Source organism: Podarcis erhardii, assembly GCF_964252035.2.
Source record: "Podarcis erhardii genome assembly, chromosome: 6".
Taxonomy (NCBI): Eukaryota; Metazoa; Chordata; class Lepidosauria; order Squamata; family Lacertidae; genus Podarcis; species Podarcis erhardii.
The window spans coordinates 97,693,174-97,713,245 of record NC_138510.1 but is presented as its reverse complement, the minus strand read 5'-3'; the positions used below and the strand labels follow the sequence as shown (position 1 = coordinate 97,713,245).

The 20,072-nt window shown below is 42.4% G+C and overlaps 1 protein-coding gene across 3 annotated transcripts in view; it reads right to left on the bottom strand.

Moving 5' to 3' along the window:
• Positions 1–20,072, bottom strand: part of SELP (selectin P) — a 30,743-nt gene that overhangs the window by 1,341 nt on the left and 9,330 nt on the right. Inside the window, exons 5-16 of one of the 3 annotated variants that reach the window (XM_081867310.1) lie at positions 17,870–18,058; positions 16,289–16,468; positions 15,033–15,218; positions 12,880–13,065; positions 12,190–12,375; positions 10,818–11,003; positions 8,773–8,958; positions 8,128–8,313; positions 7,386–7,571; positions 4,793–4,978; positions 2,670–2,792; positions 1,087–1,117 (exon numbers count right to left, since the gene is read on the bottom strand). In XM_081867310.1, coding sequence (XP_081723436.1) covers positions 1,087–1,117; positions 2,670–2,792; positions 4,793–4,978; positions 7,386–7,571; positions 8,128–8,313; positions 8,773–8,958; positions 10,818–11,003; positions 12,190–12,375; positions 12,880–13,065; positions 15,033–15,218; positions 16,289–16,468; positions 17,870–18,058 — 2,011 coding nt within the window. The remainder of the gene's footprint in view (positions 1–1,086; positions 1,118–2,669; positions 2,793–4,792; positions 4,979–7,385; positions 7,572–8,127; positions 8,314–8,772; positions 8,959–10,817; positions 11,004–12,189; positions 12,376–12,879; positions 13,066–15,032; positions 15,219–16,288; positions 16,469–17,869; positions 18,059–20,072) is intronic. The other 2 variants (XM_081867312.1, XM_081867311.1) reach the window with 2 other exon arrangements.

The following is a 20,072-nucleotide window of genomic DNA, read 5'->3' as shown; positions in this document are numbered from 1 at the left end:
TAGAGCTGGTGTAGCCTGGAGAACAAAGGGCCCAATGCTCAGAAGGCACTTTTGCTCCATTTCTGTTCCCGCAGGAAGTAATTTTAACTCAGCAAATTACCAGGATGCCCTTGCTCAAGTTTCTCTCTCCCCCACCCCATTTTTGTTTTCCAGAAGAAGAAGAAAGCCAGTATCCACTATCAACAAGAAGTATATCTAAGCAAATTATATTTGGCATATTGCCAGGCCTAGCAAAATAGCACAAGAAGTAGGACCAAAATTTATAAAAAAATAGGAACACTTGTGAAATGAAAAAGTCAGCAAGAAGCTATAGACCATACACTGATTGCTGCTGCTGACATGTGACCGTCTGGTAAGTTTGAAGAAGGTGCAAATAATCATGAAAACACATTAAAAAGACAATCTGGATCAGCCCACCCTGTAATTTGCCTGCCCTTGCAGCAATGTGGCCCTCATTGTACTGACTTTCAGAAGTGTTCGTCTTTTCAAATGCTGTTGCCTAAAGTTATGTTTCTGAGTAACAAGAGTTGGTGAGAAAAGCACCAGAAGTTCAGCCTAACTGTAATTTCAGCTATGAAGAACGGTCATTGTACTGAAACAAAAGAAGCCTTGGGGTTGGATAGAGGAACAAGACTGATGACAGAGGTCATTTGGACAACCGTTCACTTTGGCGTGAATCAGAATCTTGGTTGGCCATATCATGGGAAGTAGAGTACAGTATTTTTCTGCCTGCAAGGCTTGAGGACACAGCTGCACCTGAGCTTTCAGATGTTGAATGACTGAGCTGCAATCCATGCACATACAAGGAAGGAAGCCCCACTTGTCTCAATGGGACTTACTCCCAAGTAAATATGCTTAGGATCATGCTACACATCTTGTTAACTAAAATTGTTTGACAAGATCTGAATGACAGATCTACTCTCTCTGTGTGTTTGTTAATCTTTACCTCTCTTTTCAAAACAGCTTGCAAATCTGTCAGAATGGACTCTGGTACATTAAATCTTATGCCTCATTAAATTATTAGTCATTCTTTTTGAATACTAGAAAAAAGAGGTTGGTCTAATTTCATGTAGTAATTCATAGTACCTGGTATGGTCAAGGAGCCTTCTCTTTTCCCCTGACAGAGTCAAAGTTGCCATTGGATGATGCAGAGAATTTGAGAAAGAGAGAGAGAGAAATTCAGTTATTGTCATTTATTTATGTAAGCAGCAGATAATATACCAGTGATTTGTTCTCAAATACAAAGTAGTGATTGATGAAGTAATTCCATTTGCATTCCACCACTCCACCAAAAAGCAGAGGGAGTCAGATGGGTTTTTCTCCATACAACAATCCTGAGAGACTTGTTAGACAGAAAATTCCTGGCACGAAATTCCCCATTGAATTTCACCCTAGTTCCAGACACAGAAATATGTACAGCAAACAATGCTATGGCCATCCTGACTATAAAAGATCCTTGGCTAACAAACTTGCAACAAGTCAACTGGTTATAGGATTCCCAGACCTCAGTAGTAAAACATTTCTTAAATGGAAATGGATACTGCACCCTCACCCCAAAAAAACTCCCCACAACACTATGTTTTTCCCCATTGTGAAACATGATAACTAAGTCGGATGACATCTGGCCTTGCACTCTTGTGTGCTTTCGATGCATCAGTACAGAAATACCTGCATGCATGTTCAGAAAAACAACAAAAAAGAGGTAGTGGAGGTTGGAGGAGGAGGGGATTGGGGGGGGGGCAGGAGACAACTAACAACAACCCAAAGACATTTTGCTAAGCTCTGTTCACACAGTGAAATAGCAATGAATATCCATGACTGAAAAAAGGGTATGTGTGGAAACTAATGCACACAGAGAGAAATATCTAATTTCCAAGGTAGGGGAAATAAATGACTTATTTGATATTAGGCCCCATTTGAAAGCACCCATATATCACAAGGTGCATAAGCTGCAGGTGTGGCTTGTGGCACAGAATGAACTGTGGTAGCAGAAAGCCACTGCACCACTTCCGAATGTAAGTGGGGAGACATTTTTAAATTCCCAGCCCCGCCATGTAAAAAGGTGCCTGCATGTCAAACATATCAGAAATAAGCCTACCACAAAACATCTCTCAAATTTACAACACAAGAGAAGGATTGTTTTTACATGAGAGAGTCACCCTGCGACAATAATCACACACACAGCCTGAAGTGCTGTGGAACATAACTTTACCAGCACTTTCTGCATATCTAGCTCCTCAAGAAGATGTAATAATAATAATAATAATAATAATAATAATAATAATAATAATTTATTATTTGTAGCCCACCCATCTGGCTGGGTTTCCCCAGCCACTCTGGGCGGCTTCCATAGAGACCAAAAATACACTAAAATGTCACACATAAAAAACTTTCCTGAACAGGGCTGCCCTAATATGTCTTCTGAATGTCAGGTAGTTGTTTTTCTCTTTGACATCTGATGGAAGGGCGTTCCACAGGGCGGGTGCCACTACCGAGAAGGCCCTCTGCCTGGTTCCCTGTAGCTTTACTTCTCGCAATGAGGGAACCACCTGAAGGCCCTCGGCGCTGGACCTCAGCGTCCGGGCAGAACGATGTTAATCAAAATAAAAAGTTGAAAACATGACTTGGTTGGGGGAAGTAAATAAGTTGGGGCACCTGGGTTTTCTTACCTTTTTTCCTGAAGCGTCTGATAGCCAGAGCGATCAGACTCCCAGAAAGCACAAGGGCAACAGCCGATACTGTGGCTCCACCAGTATAAAGCAGAGCTTTTGTGTAGTAAGGGGCAACATTTTCTGGAATGAATAGCAAACCTAACAGTTAGAGACTGAGTCACCTAAGCTCTTCTTAGGTTCTTCATTTCCAGTTCTATGGTCTGGCACCTTCAGCATGACAAATCCAAGTGCTGCACACTGTGATCAAGACAGAGAATCTTCATGGCAATATAGTCACCTGTATGATGTTCTGTCTTCTCAGAGTCCCTTCCTTCCTGTACAATGTGGGCGTTGGCTCCAGCGGGCCGAGGTTCTGTGGGCCCCGTCAATCTTTTTTTATAAAGGGGCGGCTGCCTCCATTGCTGAGGCCAAACACAGAACCCCCTCAATGTTCCTCAGAAGATGGTACCTCTGCTGTGCCAGCAGCACTTTGCTCCCCCAGCTATTCAGGTGGATTTAGCTTTATCAGCCAAGACCAGCCTGGACACCATCAGTTGACCCCACAAGCCACCTGCACCAGACTTTATAAAACCCTTCCATCCAAGAACGCTCCTCAACTATCAGTGCAGGTCTTTCTTCTAACAAGAATGTTTCACATGTCTGCAGTGCCACCAACTGCAATAGTTCTGCAAATGTCCCGCAAACCAAGGTGTTGGTACAACCAACTGGCTACCATCCATGATGCCAGCAGAATATTTCCTTCCTCCTGAGCCCCAGGACAGTTCCGCAACTTTTTGGGGAATTATTTTATTTTTAAAAAATAAGGGTGCTTCTATGCTAAGCATTTTAGCAGAAACTATTCACAGGAAAATCACAGTCTTTCCAGTTGTGTGGAAAGCCAATCGGTAATTATAGCTTACAGTGGAAGAAGAAGAATTACATAAGATGGAGACAATTGGAAATTGCAGAGTTTAGAGAAAATGAAGGATAAGGTGCGAGACTGGTTACATTATGCTCAGATTAAAGAAGTTTTTAAAAATGATAAAAAGTTAGGGTTCCAGGTGGAGAAATCGAAGTTAGAAACTGAATTGTTAGAACCAAAGACTAAGGTATTATCTAGAATGTATAACTTGCTGTTAAAATGGAATACACAAGACGAAATGGTTAAATCGGCTATGATAAAATGGGCACAGGACATTGGGCATAACATTATGTTTGAGGACTGGGAAAGGTTGTGGACCACTGGGCTGAACTTCACCGCATGTAATGCTCTGAAGGAAAATGTAATGAAAATGATATATAGATGGTACATGACCCCAGTTAAACTTGCCAAAATATACCATTCGTCTGATAATAAATGTTGGAAATGTAAAGAAAACGAAGGAACATTCTTTCACCTCTGGTGGACATGCCCTAAGGTGAAGGTCTTCTGGGAAATGATATATAATGAGCTGAAAAAGGTATTTAAGTATACCTTCACTAAGAAACCAGAGGCCTTCCTTCTGGGTATTGTCGGCCAGAAGGTGTTAAAGAAGGACCGAACATTCTTTATGTATGCAACAACGGCAGCAAGGATACTCATCGCAAAAAAACTGGAAAACTCAAGATCTACCCACACTGGAAGAGTGGCAGATGCAACTGATGGACTATATGCAACTGGCCGAGATGACTGGCAGAATCCGTGACCTGGGAGAAGAGAAGATGGAGGAAGACTGGGAGAAATTCAAGAAGTATCTACAAAAACATTGTAATTTGGTTGAATGCTAAGAAGGATGCTAGATTATAAAAAAACTGGCCACCACTAAATTAGATTTGAAATTTGATGATAAGTGAGACTAAAGAAAATATAAATTTTTTTGGAAGAAGTGCTAGATTATATTTGAATGAGTGGACATGAGATTGTAAACAAGTTGATAATTTGTTTGGAAAAAACTTTTAACGATGTAAATGGGAGCGGGAGACGTGAGGGAGTCCAAAGAAGTGATGAAATTATGTCTGTGATAGAAGTAAGACTGTTTATTATTTGTGCATTTATATTTAAAAACTTTAATAAATATTTATAAAAAAAAAAAAAGAAGAAGAATTACATAGGGCTAGAAGCCACCCATCTGGAAGCCCCCTTGAAAAGGGGCTACAGGTACCTTGACAAACAGGCATCTCGGGAGACCACTGGCCATCGGCCTGGCACTGAAGGCTGCTTGTTCCATTGAGGTTGTAGCCCTCAGCACACTGGAAGAGACATGTCGACCCGTATCTGAAGGAGTCCCAGGGACCAGAACAGTTCATCTTCATCTTCCCCAGAACCTTCAGGTGGGGACACTTTATCGCTGTTGGGGGGATGGGAAGAAAATATGAACCACAAACTTGCTTTACACATTGGATTAAAGGAATGTTATGCTATTCCTAAATATAGCATTGTAAGAATTAGACAAACAGCTAAAAGCTGACAAGTGACAGAGCAGCTGTATTTATGCGATATGTCTTGGCTGTCTCTTAGTGCAGACCCAGATAACTGAGCCTGAGCTCCCACAGCTGTCACTCTCCAGGAACCACAATCGGCAGGACTGGCAGCAACAGCAGCAGATATGTTCTATACTTGAAATAATATTTTATTCTCTTGCTAATTATGCTGTGTTAAATGTGTATTCTGTTGTTGACCTCCTTTGTAATGTAATATTTCAGTTTACTGTTAAATATGTTGCTTTGAATATATACTTTATATTTTATATACCTTCTTCAGTAATGTTTTATTCTGGATTGTTTAATTTGATGTTTTAATGTAGCTTTTGAGCCACTTTGAGAATTTTTTCTTAAAAATATAAAGTGGTATAGAAACGAATAATAATAATAATATTAATAATAATAATTTTTATTTATACCCCACCCTCCCCAGCCAAGGCCAGGCTCAGGGCGGCTTACAAGCAATAATAAAAACAAGTTGATTGATTACAACTTAAAAACAAAGTTAAAATACAACAATTAAAATACTGAAACATTAAAATATTAAAATGCAGCCTCATCACAGTAGGAGAAAGGAAAAAGAAAAAAGAAAGAGAGGGAAGGAATCAAATTGGCTCCAAGCCAAAGGCCAGGCGGAACAACTCTGTCTTACAGGCCCTGCGGAAAGAAATCAGATCCTGCAGGGCCCTGGTCTCAGGAGACAGAGCGTTCCACCAGGCCGGAGCCAGTGTTGAGAAGGCCCTGGCTCTGGTTGAAGCCAATCTAACTTCCTTAGGGCCCGGGACCACTAGGGTGTTGCTATTTATGGACCTTGAGGCTCTCAGTGGGGCATACCGGGAGAGGCGGTCCCGTAGGTACGAGGGTCCTAGGCTGTGAAAGGCCTTAAAAGTCAAAAGCAGCACCTTAAATCTGACCCTGTACTCCACCGGGAGCCAGTGCAGCTTGAAAATCACTGGGTGAATATGCTGCCATGGCAGAGACCCCGTGAGGAGCCTCGCTGCAGCATTCTGCACCCGCTGGAGTTTCTGGGACAGCTTCAAGGGCAGCCCCGCGTACATCGAATTACAGTAGTCAAGCCTGGAGGTGACCGTCGCATGGATCACTTTTATATCAATATAAAAGTTATATATAAAACAATCAGAAACCCAAAACCAAGGATGTTACCGTCAAACACTAGGCTGGACATAATATTTGGCTGCTAAGTGGGGAAACCAAATGGAATACCCTGATGTTGTGCAGTGAAATAAGAAGTGAAACTGTGGGGTAGAAAAAATCTAGTTCACCCATGTGGGGTAATAATTAAAGACTTGGCTAGATCTCTAACTCCAAAGTTTGGGGCTAAACACACTCTCCAGCAAGAGTGAGCACCCAGGAGAGTATTAAATAACAGAATCATGCTGCACAGTAAAGCATGGAAATAATAGGCTGTTAGACCTTTTAAACATCACATTCTAGTCTGCTTTCAGTGCGTCCTCCTCTACCCCTCTTGCAATGACCAGACCACACTATTAGTAAGTTTAAATGCTTCACTTACAAACTCCAAATGTCAGATTCATGCATTATTCCATGCAGCAGCAAGAAGAACACAGGGAAAAATACTGGGTTTACAAAACACAGAAAAATATTTCTGAGCACGCACTCTGGGCTTAAAGCTTCACATGGTGGAAGAGAATGAAGAAAGAAGCTTCACTTCCTCCTTCACAGGAAGTGAGAGAGCATGACCTGAGTCCAGCAATAGTGCAGCTGGATGGGCGGGGTATAAAAATAAATTATTATTATTATTATTATTATTATTATTATTATTATTATTATTATTATGTCTTAATCCCTTAATGCATTAACTAGCCCTATACTTGCTAACTAGCCCTAAATTTGACTGCCATTTCCCATACAAACTCCAAGGCAGAAACTGAAAGCGTGATAAGACATGCAAGGAGCTTGCCAGTGGGGTAGGCCTACAGAAGTGATGGCCAAACTTGGCCCTTCCCTTCATCCCTGACAATTGGTCCCATTAGCTAGGGATGATGGGAGTTGTAGTCCAAAAACAGCTGGAGGGCCAAGTTTGGCCATCACTGGCCTACAGCATTTTGTATCACTCTTCCAGTGTTGAATAAGATATATATTTTGGCCTCTGAAGCCACTGTGATAGCCACACACAACACACCCTTGGAAAGAAGCCCTAATCCAATTCTGGGGAGCAACCTTACGACAAACAGCACCCACTGTTTGCTCATGCCTGTCCCAGAAGGAACCAAGATTATCTGGAAGCCCTACCTTCACAAATGGGCACATCTCTGCTCCAGTTTCCCTGATCTGTGCACTTGAGCTCTTCTGATCCAACCAGCTCAAAGCCAGCGTTGCAGGAGAAGATGCAGCTGGAGTGATAGGCAAAGTGGCCGTATGGATGAGAGCAGTTTCCCTTGCCATTGTCTGGAGTTTGCAGGGATGGGCACTGGACAGCTGGAATAGGAATGTGCAGATTATTTATTGTACATGAATACTGGATGAGTCACAATACACTGCAGCAGATGCATATTCAAATTATAAAGTGTTTCTTTCCCCTGGCTGGTGACCGTATTGCAAGTATCCAAGATTTTATGTTCTGATCTTCCTTCAATGCAGAAAGCTTCTGAAAGGGCATTTTACGGGATCAGTTTCCTTACAAGGAATAGGAGACCTGTGGCATTTTTGTCGTATACTTTAATTTCCAGTCATATGCATTGAACTCTGAGGAGTTATGGGAAATGCAGTTACTGCAGGTGTCAGCCAACATGGCACTCTCCAGATGTTGGCTGGGGGGATGGGAGTTGGAGTTCAGTCACCTCTGGAGGGCACCATAATAATAATAATAATAATAATAATAATAATAATAATAATTTATTATTTGTACCCTGCTCATCTGACTGGGTTTCCCCAACCACTCTGGGCGGCTTCCAACAAAGATGAAAAATACATTAAAATGTCACACCTTAAAAACTTCCCTAAACAGGGCTGTCCCTGTTTTGCTGGCACTGACCTTGGCACTGCGGCAGTTGTTCAGTCCAGCGGCCTTGAGCTGTGCAGTCAAGCATCTCTAGTCCAAGCAGCTGAAACCCAGCACTGCAGGAAAAGTTGCAGCTGGAGCCGTATGCAAAGTGCCCAAGCGGGTGGGTGCAATTTAAATGGCCATTGTCGGGCTTAGGTAGACCTGGGCACTTGACAGCTGAAGCAGAAAGGACAAGTAAGCAACAAAGCCCAAGTTATAAATATGGTAAAACTGTAGAAAATCCATTGATGAGTGTTAAGTTGAGGGGGAACATATCAGATGACACAGCGATTCTTCAAACAGCTCTTGTTTATTCACAGGCCAGAACAGAACTGAACTGAAGGGTTCAGCCAGCCTGCTTATATAGAGCTCCACTAGAACGCAACAGTAACCATTTTCTGTAACTATCCAATCACTGAACGTCACTTTCGATCCCCTCCATGAAGAGAATATTTATGCTACAGGAGAGCTCTATGCAGATGAAATACGTATCTATTACTATTTGTTGCTATTGTTTTATCAATCTATGTCTTGCCTTTCACATTTCTGTCAAGGAAATTTACAAATGTTTCAGAAAAACAACTAAAATAGTTTTTAAAAGGGTACAAAGAACAGTTGACGAGGGTGCAAGGCTACCTTCACAAATGGGCACATCTCTGCTCCAGTTTCCCTGATCTGTGCACTCGAGCTCTTCTGACCCAACCAGCTCAAAGCCAGCGTTGCAGGAGAAGATGCAGCTGGAGTGATAGGCAAAGTGGCCGTATGGATGAGAGCAGTTTCCCTTGCCATTCTCTGGAGTTTGCAGGGATGGGCACTGGACAGCTGGAATAGGAATGTGCAGATTTCTCAATATACACCCCAAATAAATATGTCACTTCAAATTCAGCTTGCGTTGTATGATATCAAATGAAAGGTACTAACTTTGGGATTGGGGCCAGCCTGCAGATAGATGGCGGTTAATTCCACCTCCCCCCACCCCACCCCCTGATGAACCACATGCTTGTGTGGTGAGGTGGCACCTCCTGAAATGCTGCTACAGCAACTAAGCACATTTTGAAGCTTTGACACCCAGGACATCAGCGCTAAAGAAATCTGGAAATTAACAAGGAAACAAACAACTACAGTGATACCTCAGGTTAAGTACTTAATTCGTTCTGGAGGTCCGTTCTTAACCTGAAACTGTTCTTAACCTGAGGTACCACTTTAGCTAATGGGGCCTCCTGCTGCTGCCGTGCCGCCAGAGCACAATTTCTGTTCTCATCCTGAAGCAAAGTAACCTGAAGTGTATGTAACCTGAGGTACCACTGTATCTGACTTTTAGAAGACATCTGAAGGCAGCCCTGTATAGGGAAGTTTCCAAGGTTTGATGTCTCACTGTGTTTTAATTTGTTGGAAGCTGCCCAGAGTGGCAGGGGAAACCTAGTCAGGAGGCACAGAAATAATAAACTATTATTACTATTATTATTATCTATGAGATCCAGTTTCCCCGTATGAACCTGCCTTGCAGCATGTCCCTTGACTGAGCTCTCTAGTGCTGTACTCCAACTGGCAGCAGTCCAAAGTTAATTTCAAGCAAAGGTCCTCTTCTCTGCAGCTGCTGCTTGAGATCCTTTCAATCGGGAGATCCCAGAAATGGAAAAATGCAAAGCATGTGATCTTAACCGCTGAGCTATGGCCTCTCCTACTCACATCAAGAGTCTGCCCTCCTGATATACACACAACGGCAAGTAAATTGCCAACCAGCTCTACGTCTTATTCTAAGCATTAAAAAGCACCACAGAAACACAGATCCATACAGAGATGTGTCTTAAATGGCCAATAAAATTATGTCAATTTAATTTACTTATATCCTAAATTGTATTTAGTCAAAGGCAATTATATCTCCATTGGGTGCGCTAAAAATAAATGGATTGTGCATCTGGGGCTGTGCTGTCTGCATGTCTGGAGTGAATGTGTTCTGCACCTCTTCTCAGCATTCTGGAGCGTGATACAGATGATATAGCTCTGCTGGATCAAGCTAAAGGCCCACCTAGTCCTACATCTTGCTCTCACCATGACCGACATGATGACTATGGGGTCTAAGCTCTCCCCACTTGTGATTCCCAGCATACTGCTTCTGACAGTGGAGGTAGAACATAGGACACACTGTATGTAGAACGCATATGGAGGAACTGCCAAGCAGATGCCACTAAGAATGTTGCTACAGTGAATGGACCCCAGAGACAGTACAGTCACCATCACCCAAAGCCTGCGTTGTTGTTCTACAAACCCAAAGTTCAGGTTTCATACTTTTCAGGAGGAGGGTGTGATACAGTAATTCACCGTTAGACACTATGGATTAGTGACCTTATTTCCACATCAGTCTGTGACCTCATTAAGGAAGGTTGCCCCTGTGATCACTCCAGAATAAGTACCCAGTTCTTGGTATTCAGTCTGTGTCCTGTTTCTTTGCAAGTAGCAAAGGCACCCAGTCAGTTTTGTTTAGATTCCCAAGTTTCAGAGCAAGATCTTGTATGAAACTGGAGAAAAATCAAGAATTGCTGTTGCCACTGCTATCAGTGGAAGTATGACACCAGAGGATCCAGTTTGTTTTTCAATTTAGCAAATGCAACATCTCAGTTTTATATACTCAGCTACCATCCATTTCCCAGCTGATTCCCAAGAGTATACTCAGCACTGACCTTCACATAAGGGTGGTTTCTCCGTCCACATTCCCAGAGCTGTGCACTGAAGTTGCTCTGCTCCAACTTGCACAAACCCTGTATTGCAGGAGAAAGTGCAGCTGGAGCTATATGCAAAGTCTCCATGTGGATGAGAGCAGTCAAATTCTCCATTCTTGGGGATGTCCAGTTTGGGGCACTCAACAGCTAGAATGAAAGAGAGTGCTCAATGTTGGTGAAAGGAGGAACTATTCAGCCCAGATTCTCCCAGCCACAGAAAGAGGCAAGTCCAGGCATGAAATGAGACCTCTTCTTCTGGGGGGAAATGAAGGCAGTTGTTTCAGGGGTGCTTCCAGATATAAGTTCTCCCTTGCATATAAGGTAGGTGCTGCTCAACAAACCTCTACACCACCATTCTTTTTACATTTAACTATTTGGCTTGACCCCACCATTTCTCATCTGCACCAGTGGGTGGATCATGATAGGATGTGTCTGGAATGAGTATTTAACTCATTCCTCTCACAGAAACATGTGCATGCATGCAGGTGGTTCATATATCTGCATGGGTTCCTTGTTTTGTTTTTTAAAAAATAAACCAATCCCGCCACAAGTGTGAAATTTAAAAAATGCAAAAGTCTCATTGACCAATGTAGAGATTAATCCATCAGTCCCCCTTGTCGCTTACCACTGCAAGGCGGCAATTGAAAACCACAGGCACATTTAAAAAATATGTTTTCCATCAGAAGCCAAGAAACACCTTACTTTTGCCATTTTGAAAAACAGCCTTGTGTTTTGTCTCTTCTCATCAGGACTTCCTCAAATTCTGCTTTCTCATGCTCAAGAAAAAAGGTATTGCATGCACTTAACATCATGTTTAGGCAATGTGATCCCCCCCCCAAAGCATGAGAAAGCAGCATTTGAAGAAGTGCCTGATTTTCCATGCTATAGGACCCGCATTTTCTTCTCATGAAAACCTTCCCCAACCCATGAAAACTAGTATTACAATACAGGCAGCAAAAGCCAAATTTGTGGCACATGACACTTCCTGTCTCAAAAACCACAGTCCCCAAAGTCCCAGTGGTCAAAGTGCAAAGCAGCACACACACAGCCACACCGAAGGGCTCTTTGCACTGCTGTTCTATATATCTTTCCTATCACTAAGAAATTAGAAGGGGAGAAATTGATGAAAGGAAGATAATTTCAAAACAATGATGCTGTTGTGATATGCATGCTCCCATATGAAGTCTGAGGAAAATGCTATAAGAAAGGGCCATCTGGAAGCAACCCAGGTTACTATAAGGTAGCCAGGCTGGAGGTGCTCAGCCTTGAAAGACCCTGACCAGACAGATCAGAGTTTCATCACAAAAACAGGCAGTGAAAAGACCTTAGTTACCCTGACATGTTGGCAACGGAGCAGTCCAGTTCCCAGTTGCTAAGCAGCGGGTTGAATTTCTTCCAGCCAAGGTAAATCCAGCCTCGCAGGCAAACTCACAGGTAGACTGGAATGCAAACTCTCCATGTGGATGAAAGCAGGTCATCCTCCCTTGCTTGGGGGTCTCCAGACTGTGGCACTGCATGGCTGAAGATGACAATGGTGATGATGGTAATAATCATAATTTCTTATACCCTTCCCATTTGACTGGGTTGCCCCAGCCAATCTGGGCAGCTTCCAGCAAAAATACAGGGAAACAACAACAACAATGGGACACAGAAGAAGAAGAGGTACAAGTAGGCAAAGGGCGGGGGGAGCCAGGAGGGAGAAGGGGGGGGGGAGGCTGTTGCAGAGTATTATTCCTTTGACCCAACCTCTACCCCTTGCACATATTGGTGTTTATTCAGGTATGTGTAAATGTCTTGTATACTGCAAATGTGTTGGTGGCCAGGAGGCCAAGGTGTGGAACGCATCAACTGTTAAGAAAACTGTGAATTAAAAGTTAGTATATTCAGGTGATGCGTTTCTCTAGGAACTATGGCTTCTGGAAGAAGTCAGGAAAGATGTCATTTTATCCTTATTCCACCACCTCATACCCAAAGAAGTGGATTTCTGGAAGCTTAAGAATGGTGGTTCTTACAGCAGCCTCACCTTGGCACGCTGGGACTGCCGCTGTCCATTCTCCAGACGCTGTGCACTCTGTCACCTTTTCTCCAAGTAACTGGAAGCCTTCAGCGCAGTGGAAGGTGCAGAGAGACTGGTACTGAAATTTCCCATGGAAATCGAAGCACGTGCTGTTACCATAAGCAGGAGGCTGCAGCAGCTGGCACTGAACCGCTACGGAAAGCAGATGTGCAAATCAGGCGAGAGGCAATAGTTAAGAGTTGGAACTGGTTCAAGGGTGCAATTGCTTCTCATGTCCTACACACAGTTTAGCAGTGGTGAAAGCATACAGCGTCCGTGTTCAGTCTCAGGGTGAAACTACATAGCTCAGCTGGTTAGAGCACAGTGCTGATACTGCCAAGGTTGCAGGTTCAATCCCCCTCTGGGACAGCTGCATATTCCTGCATTGCAGGAATTTATTATTTCTACCCCACCCATCTGGCTGGGTTTCCCCAATCACTCTGGACGGCTCCCAACAGAATATTAAAAACACGATAAAACATCAAACACCATCAGAGTCCCTTCCAATTCTACAATTCTATGATTCTAAGATTCATGCAATAGTGCGACACTTCTGTATTAAAAGAGGATCTGGCATCAAGTCCATAGCAAGTGTGGAAGTGAAAATAAGAAAGGGTTCAGCTGCTTCCAGTCAAGCACCCCACATGGACTTTATGTACATTTGGCAGGAACCAGTTAGGGACTACCGTCATCGGGTCTAGCCTGATTCTTGGGACATTGCCAGATGACCTGTTTATTGAGCATTCATCATGATTTGTTTGCAAGGAGGTTAGATGGTGGTGGGCCCCTCCAGCCTGGTCTTATATTGCAGATGTGTTCTACAACATGTTCTTGAGACACAAGTAGCACATTAGTGGTGGGTTTATTCTGCTTCCATGTGTTCTGTAATGCTTTCCTGATGCTGTCACATTATTGTTGACAGGAGGGGCTATGGGACAATAAAAGTGGAGCAAAAACCAGAACATTTGTGGTACAAAAAGTTATGGGGCTTCAGCAGGAAGTTACAGGATATGCGCTAATTGGAAATGAAGCAGTGCAACTGCCCCATAACTTTTGCAGATGCAAACCGTATTGAAAGACGGAATGTGTGTGACAGCATTGATAGCATCATGAGCACAAATAGTCATGAATGCACCATGAAAAAAGATGTCTGGAAGAGCCGAGTGTGTCAAGGCAAGTGTTATTGCACACTTTCCAGTGCATTTTCCTTTGGGCAACCTGAGTGACTTTCTTGATTATACAAATTACAAGGCATAGAATATTCCCCTGTTTAGGGAAGCTTTTAATGTTTAATAGGTTATTGTATTTTAGTGTTTTATTGGATGCCGCCCAGAGTGGCTGGGGAAACCAGATAGGCAGGGTATAAATAATAAATTATTTATTTATTTATTTATTATTATTATTACCCAGTAACGAGGTAGAATATTACCCAATTTACAGCACAGTCTGGTATGCAAGACATACATATTGTAATTCTTTCTTTCCCTCTTTCCCCCTTTTGTTCTCTACTTTTCTCCTTTTTAACTTTAGAAATTCTAATAGTTATTGATACAAAATACCTTTTACTTATGGTCACTAATCAGGCAACATACATTACTATACATCACTTCATATCTCTAAGAATTTTGGCATATATAGTCAAAAAATTATCTGATGGTATATTATTATTTTATTTTTTAATGTCAAGAATTGGTGCATGCCATATGCTCTATTGTAAACAAACAGGTAGCTCAATGAAACCATGTTAAATAGTTTTAAAATGAGAATTAAGAAAGACAAAAAATTAATAATTGTGCAATCTGAACTTGCTGACATGTGAATGAATCCCACAAAACCCCCCACAACAGTCTGTAGATGCCCTCGGTTATCAAGCCCTTGGAACACTATCATATTGTGTATTGTGTATGATTGTGTATTGACAAATTCTGGACAGCAACATACTGTAAAACATGGTATCTCTCTGGGCTCACTGACTAAGTTCTTGGCCTTGGGTCCTGCCCAGTCCAGCAGGGTTAAGTGGACTATTCAACACTGCAACTGTAGCTGCAGCAGACCAGTAACAGCAAACTCAGACACTAAATTCCTCTAGAGGCCCACAAAAGTCTATATGGATGCCATACCATGACAAACAGGTACAGAGGATGTCCACTGGCCAGATGCACTGCAGTGCAGCGTCTTGGGGCCACGGAGCTGAAAGCCAACTTCACAACCAAAATCACAGGTGGAGTTGTAAGCGAAGTCGCCCACTGGATTTACACAGTCCATGGTTCCTCTTGTGGGTAACTCGATTTCTGGACATTGCTTAACTAAAGAAAGAAAAAGGGGTAAACTAGAATGAAATAGAAATCTCCAAAACCATGGAGTTTATAAACCATGAGCCTCACCTACTACATTTTGCATGATGCCAGCCTATCTCCTCACCAACACTACAGGCACCCCTCCTCCCAGCTCTTGCTAGACACAGATGGATGACTGACTGAAGCAGACCCATTCCCCATTTGACTGGGGGACCCTCTGCCAATCTCCAACAGTAACATTAAATCAGATTGCTATTCTCCCACGGATTCGTAGCCTTCACAGGTGCAGAGAGAGTCTAGAATTAGCCACAAATCAGCTAAAACAATTAGAAACAAATACATTTATGTTCTTAGAATCGCAGAATTGTAGAATTGGAAGGGACCCCCCCCCAAGGGTCATCTAGTCCAACTGCCTGCAATGCAGGAATCTCATCTTAAGCAGGTGGCCATCTCGGGTTAATAGGCAGGGTAAAAATACTCCCAAATAAGTAAGCAAATGTTGGCAGTTGAAAACTCACTATAGCACAACAGCTGATCCCATACCAGGCAGGACACTCCAGTTTGCCATTAGAGTAGCTCAGCCAGCCTCTGCCAAATCCTACCACATAATCCCTTTGTTTTTGAAGATATAGATACAGTATATAGATTGATTTTTAGAATCAGATAAGTTAAGGCTCTCACTTTTTACTTGTTCTGTGCCTTAAAACAGCAGCCTGATACGCAGAAAACAAGGAATTGAAACTTTGCATATCTCTATACCAGAAAACATTCCTGCTTTCAAGTCAGGCTGCTGCAAACGGTACAGGGCAGGATTAGCAAAAAGAAAAGGGGGGGGGGAGTTAACAACCCTAAATGCAATATGACCACCAACAGTAATTTGGAATCCCCAGGTTTATGAAAGTGATGTACAAAATGTTTATTCCATGCATCTAAATTAGTTTTCCAGGTCAACATATACTTCTGGTCTTGGCATTTGATAGCCAACAGCTGGATCTCCAAATATATTCATCGTACACCCTCTAAGTACTACAGAGTTCTGATACAATAATATCGGAATGGGATTTAGAAGGAAACTGAACCTTGACATATTGGCTCTAGGGAACTCCATTCTCCAGATGCTTCACATCTAGTGGTCTCCACTCCACTTAGCAGAAAGCCCTCTGCACAGCTAAAGTTGCAGTTAGTCTGGTACTGGAATTTCCTGTGAGAGCAGATGAGGTCTCCATGAACAGGGATTCTTAATGGCCAGCACTGGACAGCTAAGGAACAGAGAAGGAAGGATTCAATCAGGCATGTGTGTGCTATGCATGATGGGAATTGGCTATTATTTGTTTATTATTATTATTATTATTGCCACCCATTTGGTTGGGTTTCCCCAGCCACTCTGGGCAACTCCCAACAGAATATTAAAAACACAATAACATATCAAACATTGAAAACTAGAAGATCAGGACTCTGGTTATGAAGGCCATTGACTGAAGATGGACTACTTGCTTATTGCTCGTTTTATCTGCAAGTGCGCCGCCTTGCCCCCACAAATTAGGGGGCTGGGTGATGTCAGCACACCACATGTTATTGATGTGTCATGTGCACGCCACACGGCTTGCACACATGAAACAAGTACACCCTACTGCATGCACCTGTTTATCCGTGTGCTGCCTTGAGTTTTGTCAGGGAAAAAGGAGGGAGTAACAACAACAAAAACAATTCCACTAGGAATATCTCCTGCAACTAGGGATGGTGGTGAAATGCACTACAAGCGGACTGAGCATTGGCCTGTAATCTTCTTATCCACTTTCTTCTGTGAAGTGGCCCTTGCTTGCAGTGACTTTCTGAAGATTCCTCCAATACTGCTTCTTTTATTTTAGGGGGCAGGTAGAATTTACTTTTCTTTTTTTTTTGCAAATAATTTTTATTCATTTTCCAATTAAAAAACAGATTTTTAAAAATATTTGTTCCTGTACAGTTTAGTCAGCTGCTGCCATCACCAATATTTAATCTTAACTGTCTGCTGAAATGTACATTCACATTAACTTCTGTCTCATTTATTCACAGTTGAGGATTTAATCACAGAATCATAGAGTTGGAAGAGACCACAAGGGCCATCGAGTCCAACCCCCTGCCAAGCAGGAAACACCATCAGAGCACTCCTGACATATGGTTGTCAAGCCTCTGCTTAACAACTTAATGTTACCCATTCACATTTATTGTTTTAATGTTAACCTTTCTCTCACTCCCCCCACCCAACTTCAGCCAAATGCATACAGAAAGCACAGTCATTGCCTTACGTCTTAATGTGGGCATAAGATATTTATTAATGTAACCCAAAGTGGGCTTCAATTGTATTTGTGAATGCTAAAATGTGACTCTGGAGCATATATATTTGTAGCAACATTGCTGTATTACTTATTATAATAAATTATACATTTATAATAAATGGCGAGTTTTTCTACAATCCTGTTTATGCTTACTGCTTTTCAGTTTTGATCCATGCAAAAAGGAAAACTGCATTTTTGTTTGTTTGTTTGTTTGTTTTCTGGGCAAAGTGCGTGGGTGTGTGGAATTATTACAACAGTGCTTGGCTCAGTGGACCTCTTGCCAGTTTCTTGGCAACTGCCACACCTGCGTTAACACCTGGCACCCACCATAATAGCACATACCTACACACTGCGGTATCTCTGCTGACCAGCTCCCAGACGGCAAGCACTGCACAGTGGCCAGGCCATTCATTTCAAACCCTTCATCACAACTGAAGTCACAGCTGGAGTTATAACTGAAGTTCCCCAGAGGATGGCTGCAGTTCATGTGCAGTGGTCTAAGTCCAGCATCCAAGTCCTTGCATTTCACAACTAAATGGAGACATTGAAATACCAGGTTATGCCAACATTACCATCAGCAAATGTGTTTCTAACCTCTCTTTTGAAAGAGATTGTGGAGCTGAAACATTTGTTACCTGAACCCTTGCTCACTCACTTATAATACCAATCCTTTCAGATCTTGTGTTTCTTTGGAGCCAGCACAGAAACCAGAGTTAAAGTACCACTTAGTGGGGGTAAAAATGAGTGACTAACTCAACCACCTGGAATTTATCATGGTGGCCCTATTCTGCCTTAGGTGCAGGACCAGACAAGTTTTTTCTGGGGACATGAACAACAGTGTATGGGGGGGGTTGACCCCTTTCCCCTCAAACCACACCCCTCAAACTCAAATAAAATATATTTAAAAGACAGATATATTTCACTGGAAATATTACAAGACACATTTGCAAGTGTGAGCATGAGAAATCCTACGCATGTCAACTAAGAAGCAACCTGTCTTCAGTTCAATTGTGCTTTACCCTGGGAAAGTGGATAAGGAAAAGAATGGCTCCAGTGAGCTGGGGAGTTGGCTCCTGAGTATTTAGGTCAGCATTTTCACCCATCCATTTCTAAGTCTCCTTTTAATTTCAAATATGCACTTTGCATTTCTGCCAGAGCAGTAGGTAGGAAAGGGTAGATGGGAGAAGAGTTAAAGCACCATCTCCCCTTCCGAAGGCTTCTCCACTCCAGATTATTCCTGCTCCCATTTGGATTCCTTGATTCCTCTGGTTTAGCTCTTAGGCTGCATACACACAATACCTTTAAAATACATTCAAAGTACATCCTTTCCCTTGAAGAATTCTAGACAGTCTAGTTACACAGAGTTACCATTCCAGCAAGTCTTAACAAGAATTATATTTTTTGGAGGGTGGGGAGTGTGCTTCAAATGTGCTTTAAAGGCATGGTGGGTGGACAGGCTTATTCACACAACTGAGGCTCACTTTTCACTGAGACAGTAAACCTGCATCTTTGAGAAATACCACTTCAAACTACGGGTTAAGACTTGCATGGCTGATATATATTTTTAAACACCCTCACTATTATAGAAAACTGGCACATCAGGGAGAAGACTCAACTAGAATCCAATATCTAGTTCTATATATAGGCCAAACTTGCCCTTTTGATTCCCCCAAACCAGGGCCAAGAGTGGCTGAGGAGAATTTGTACATTTTGTTGCTAGACTTAAAAGCCCTGGCATGGCTTCCAACATAGATGTTTCAAAGGAAAATTATATTGAGCTGGGCAGTAATGTTATTTGTGATGCATGTCAGTCAAGGCTAAATATTTCTCACAGAGCAATCTTTGTTATCACATTCCGGTGTGCTTCCTTTTGGTGCAGAGCTACACTACAAATGTAAACTAGTTTTAAAAATGATTTCCTCTTTCCAGAGAATTCTGGCTACTGTAGTTTCATGAAGGGCAGGGTGGGCGGAGATGTCAGCAGTCTCAAAGTACAATTCTCAGGATTCTGGGGAGAAAGCCAAAACACTTAAGCTTCTTTAAAAAACAACAACACACACAATATAAATTAGTAGCATAGAATAATAATCTGCACAGGAAGAAAGCTGACAATATAGGAGGCTTTGCAAAAGATGCTACTGGTTTCATCGCATAAACTTCATACTGTGAATGGACAGAGGCCTCTGAATGTCCTTCAGGTAAAGAAGGTAGCGCCAGTTCAAACCTCAACAAAAGCCAAGAACTGGAAAGAAGCCCCCCTCACTCAGCCTTGAAGAGGAGCCATTTCTCTTGCTCAACAAAATTTATTCACGGGAAAACCTCTTAAAAGACACACAAGAGAAATAAATGTAAATTTTGTATTTTGTGGTGATCAAGAGACTGAGTGGAAAATCAGATAGTCCCAGGTTCAAAATTCAACTTAGCCATTAATTCACTAGAAGGCCCTGAAGGAAGCCCCCCCCCCCCCCCGCTCTCAAATGGGGATCACACTGGCCTTCCTTACATGGAAAGCGTACGGGAAGCACTCAGAACCATACCCGCCAAC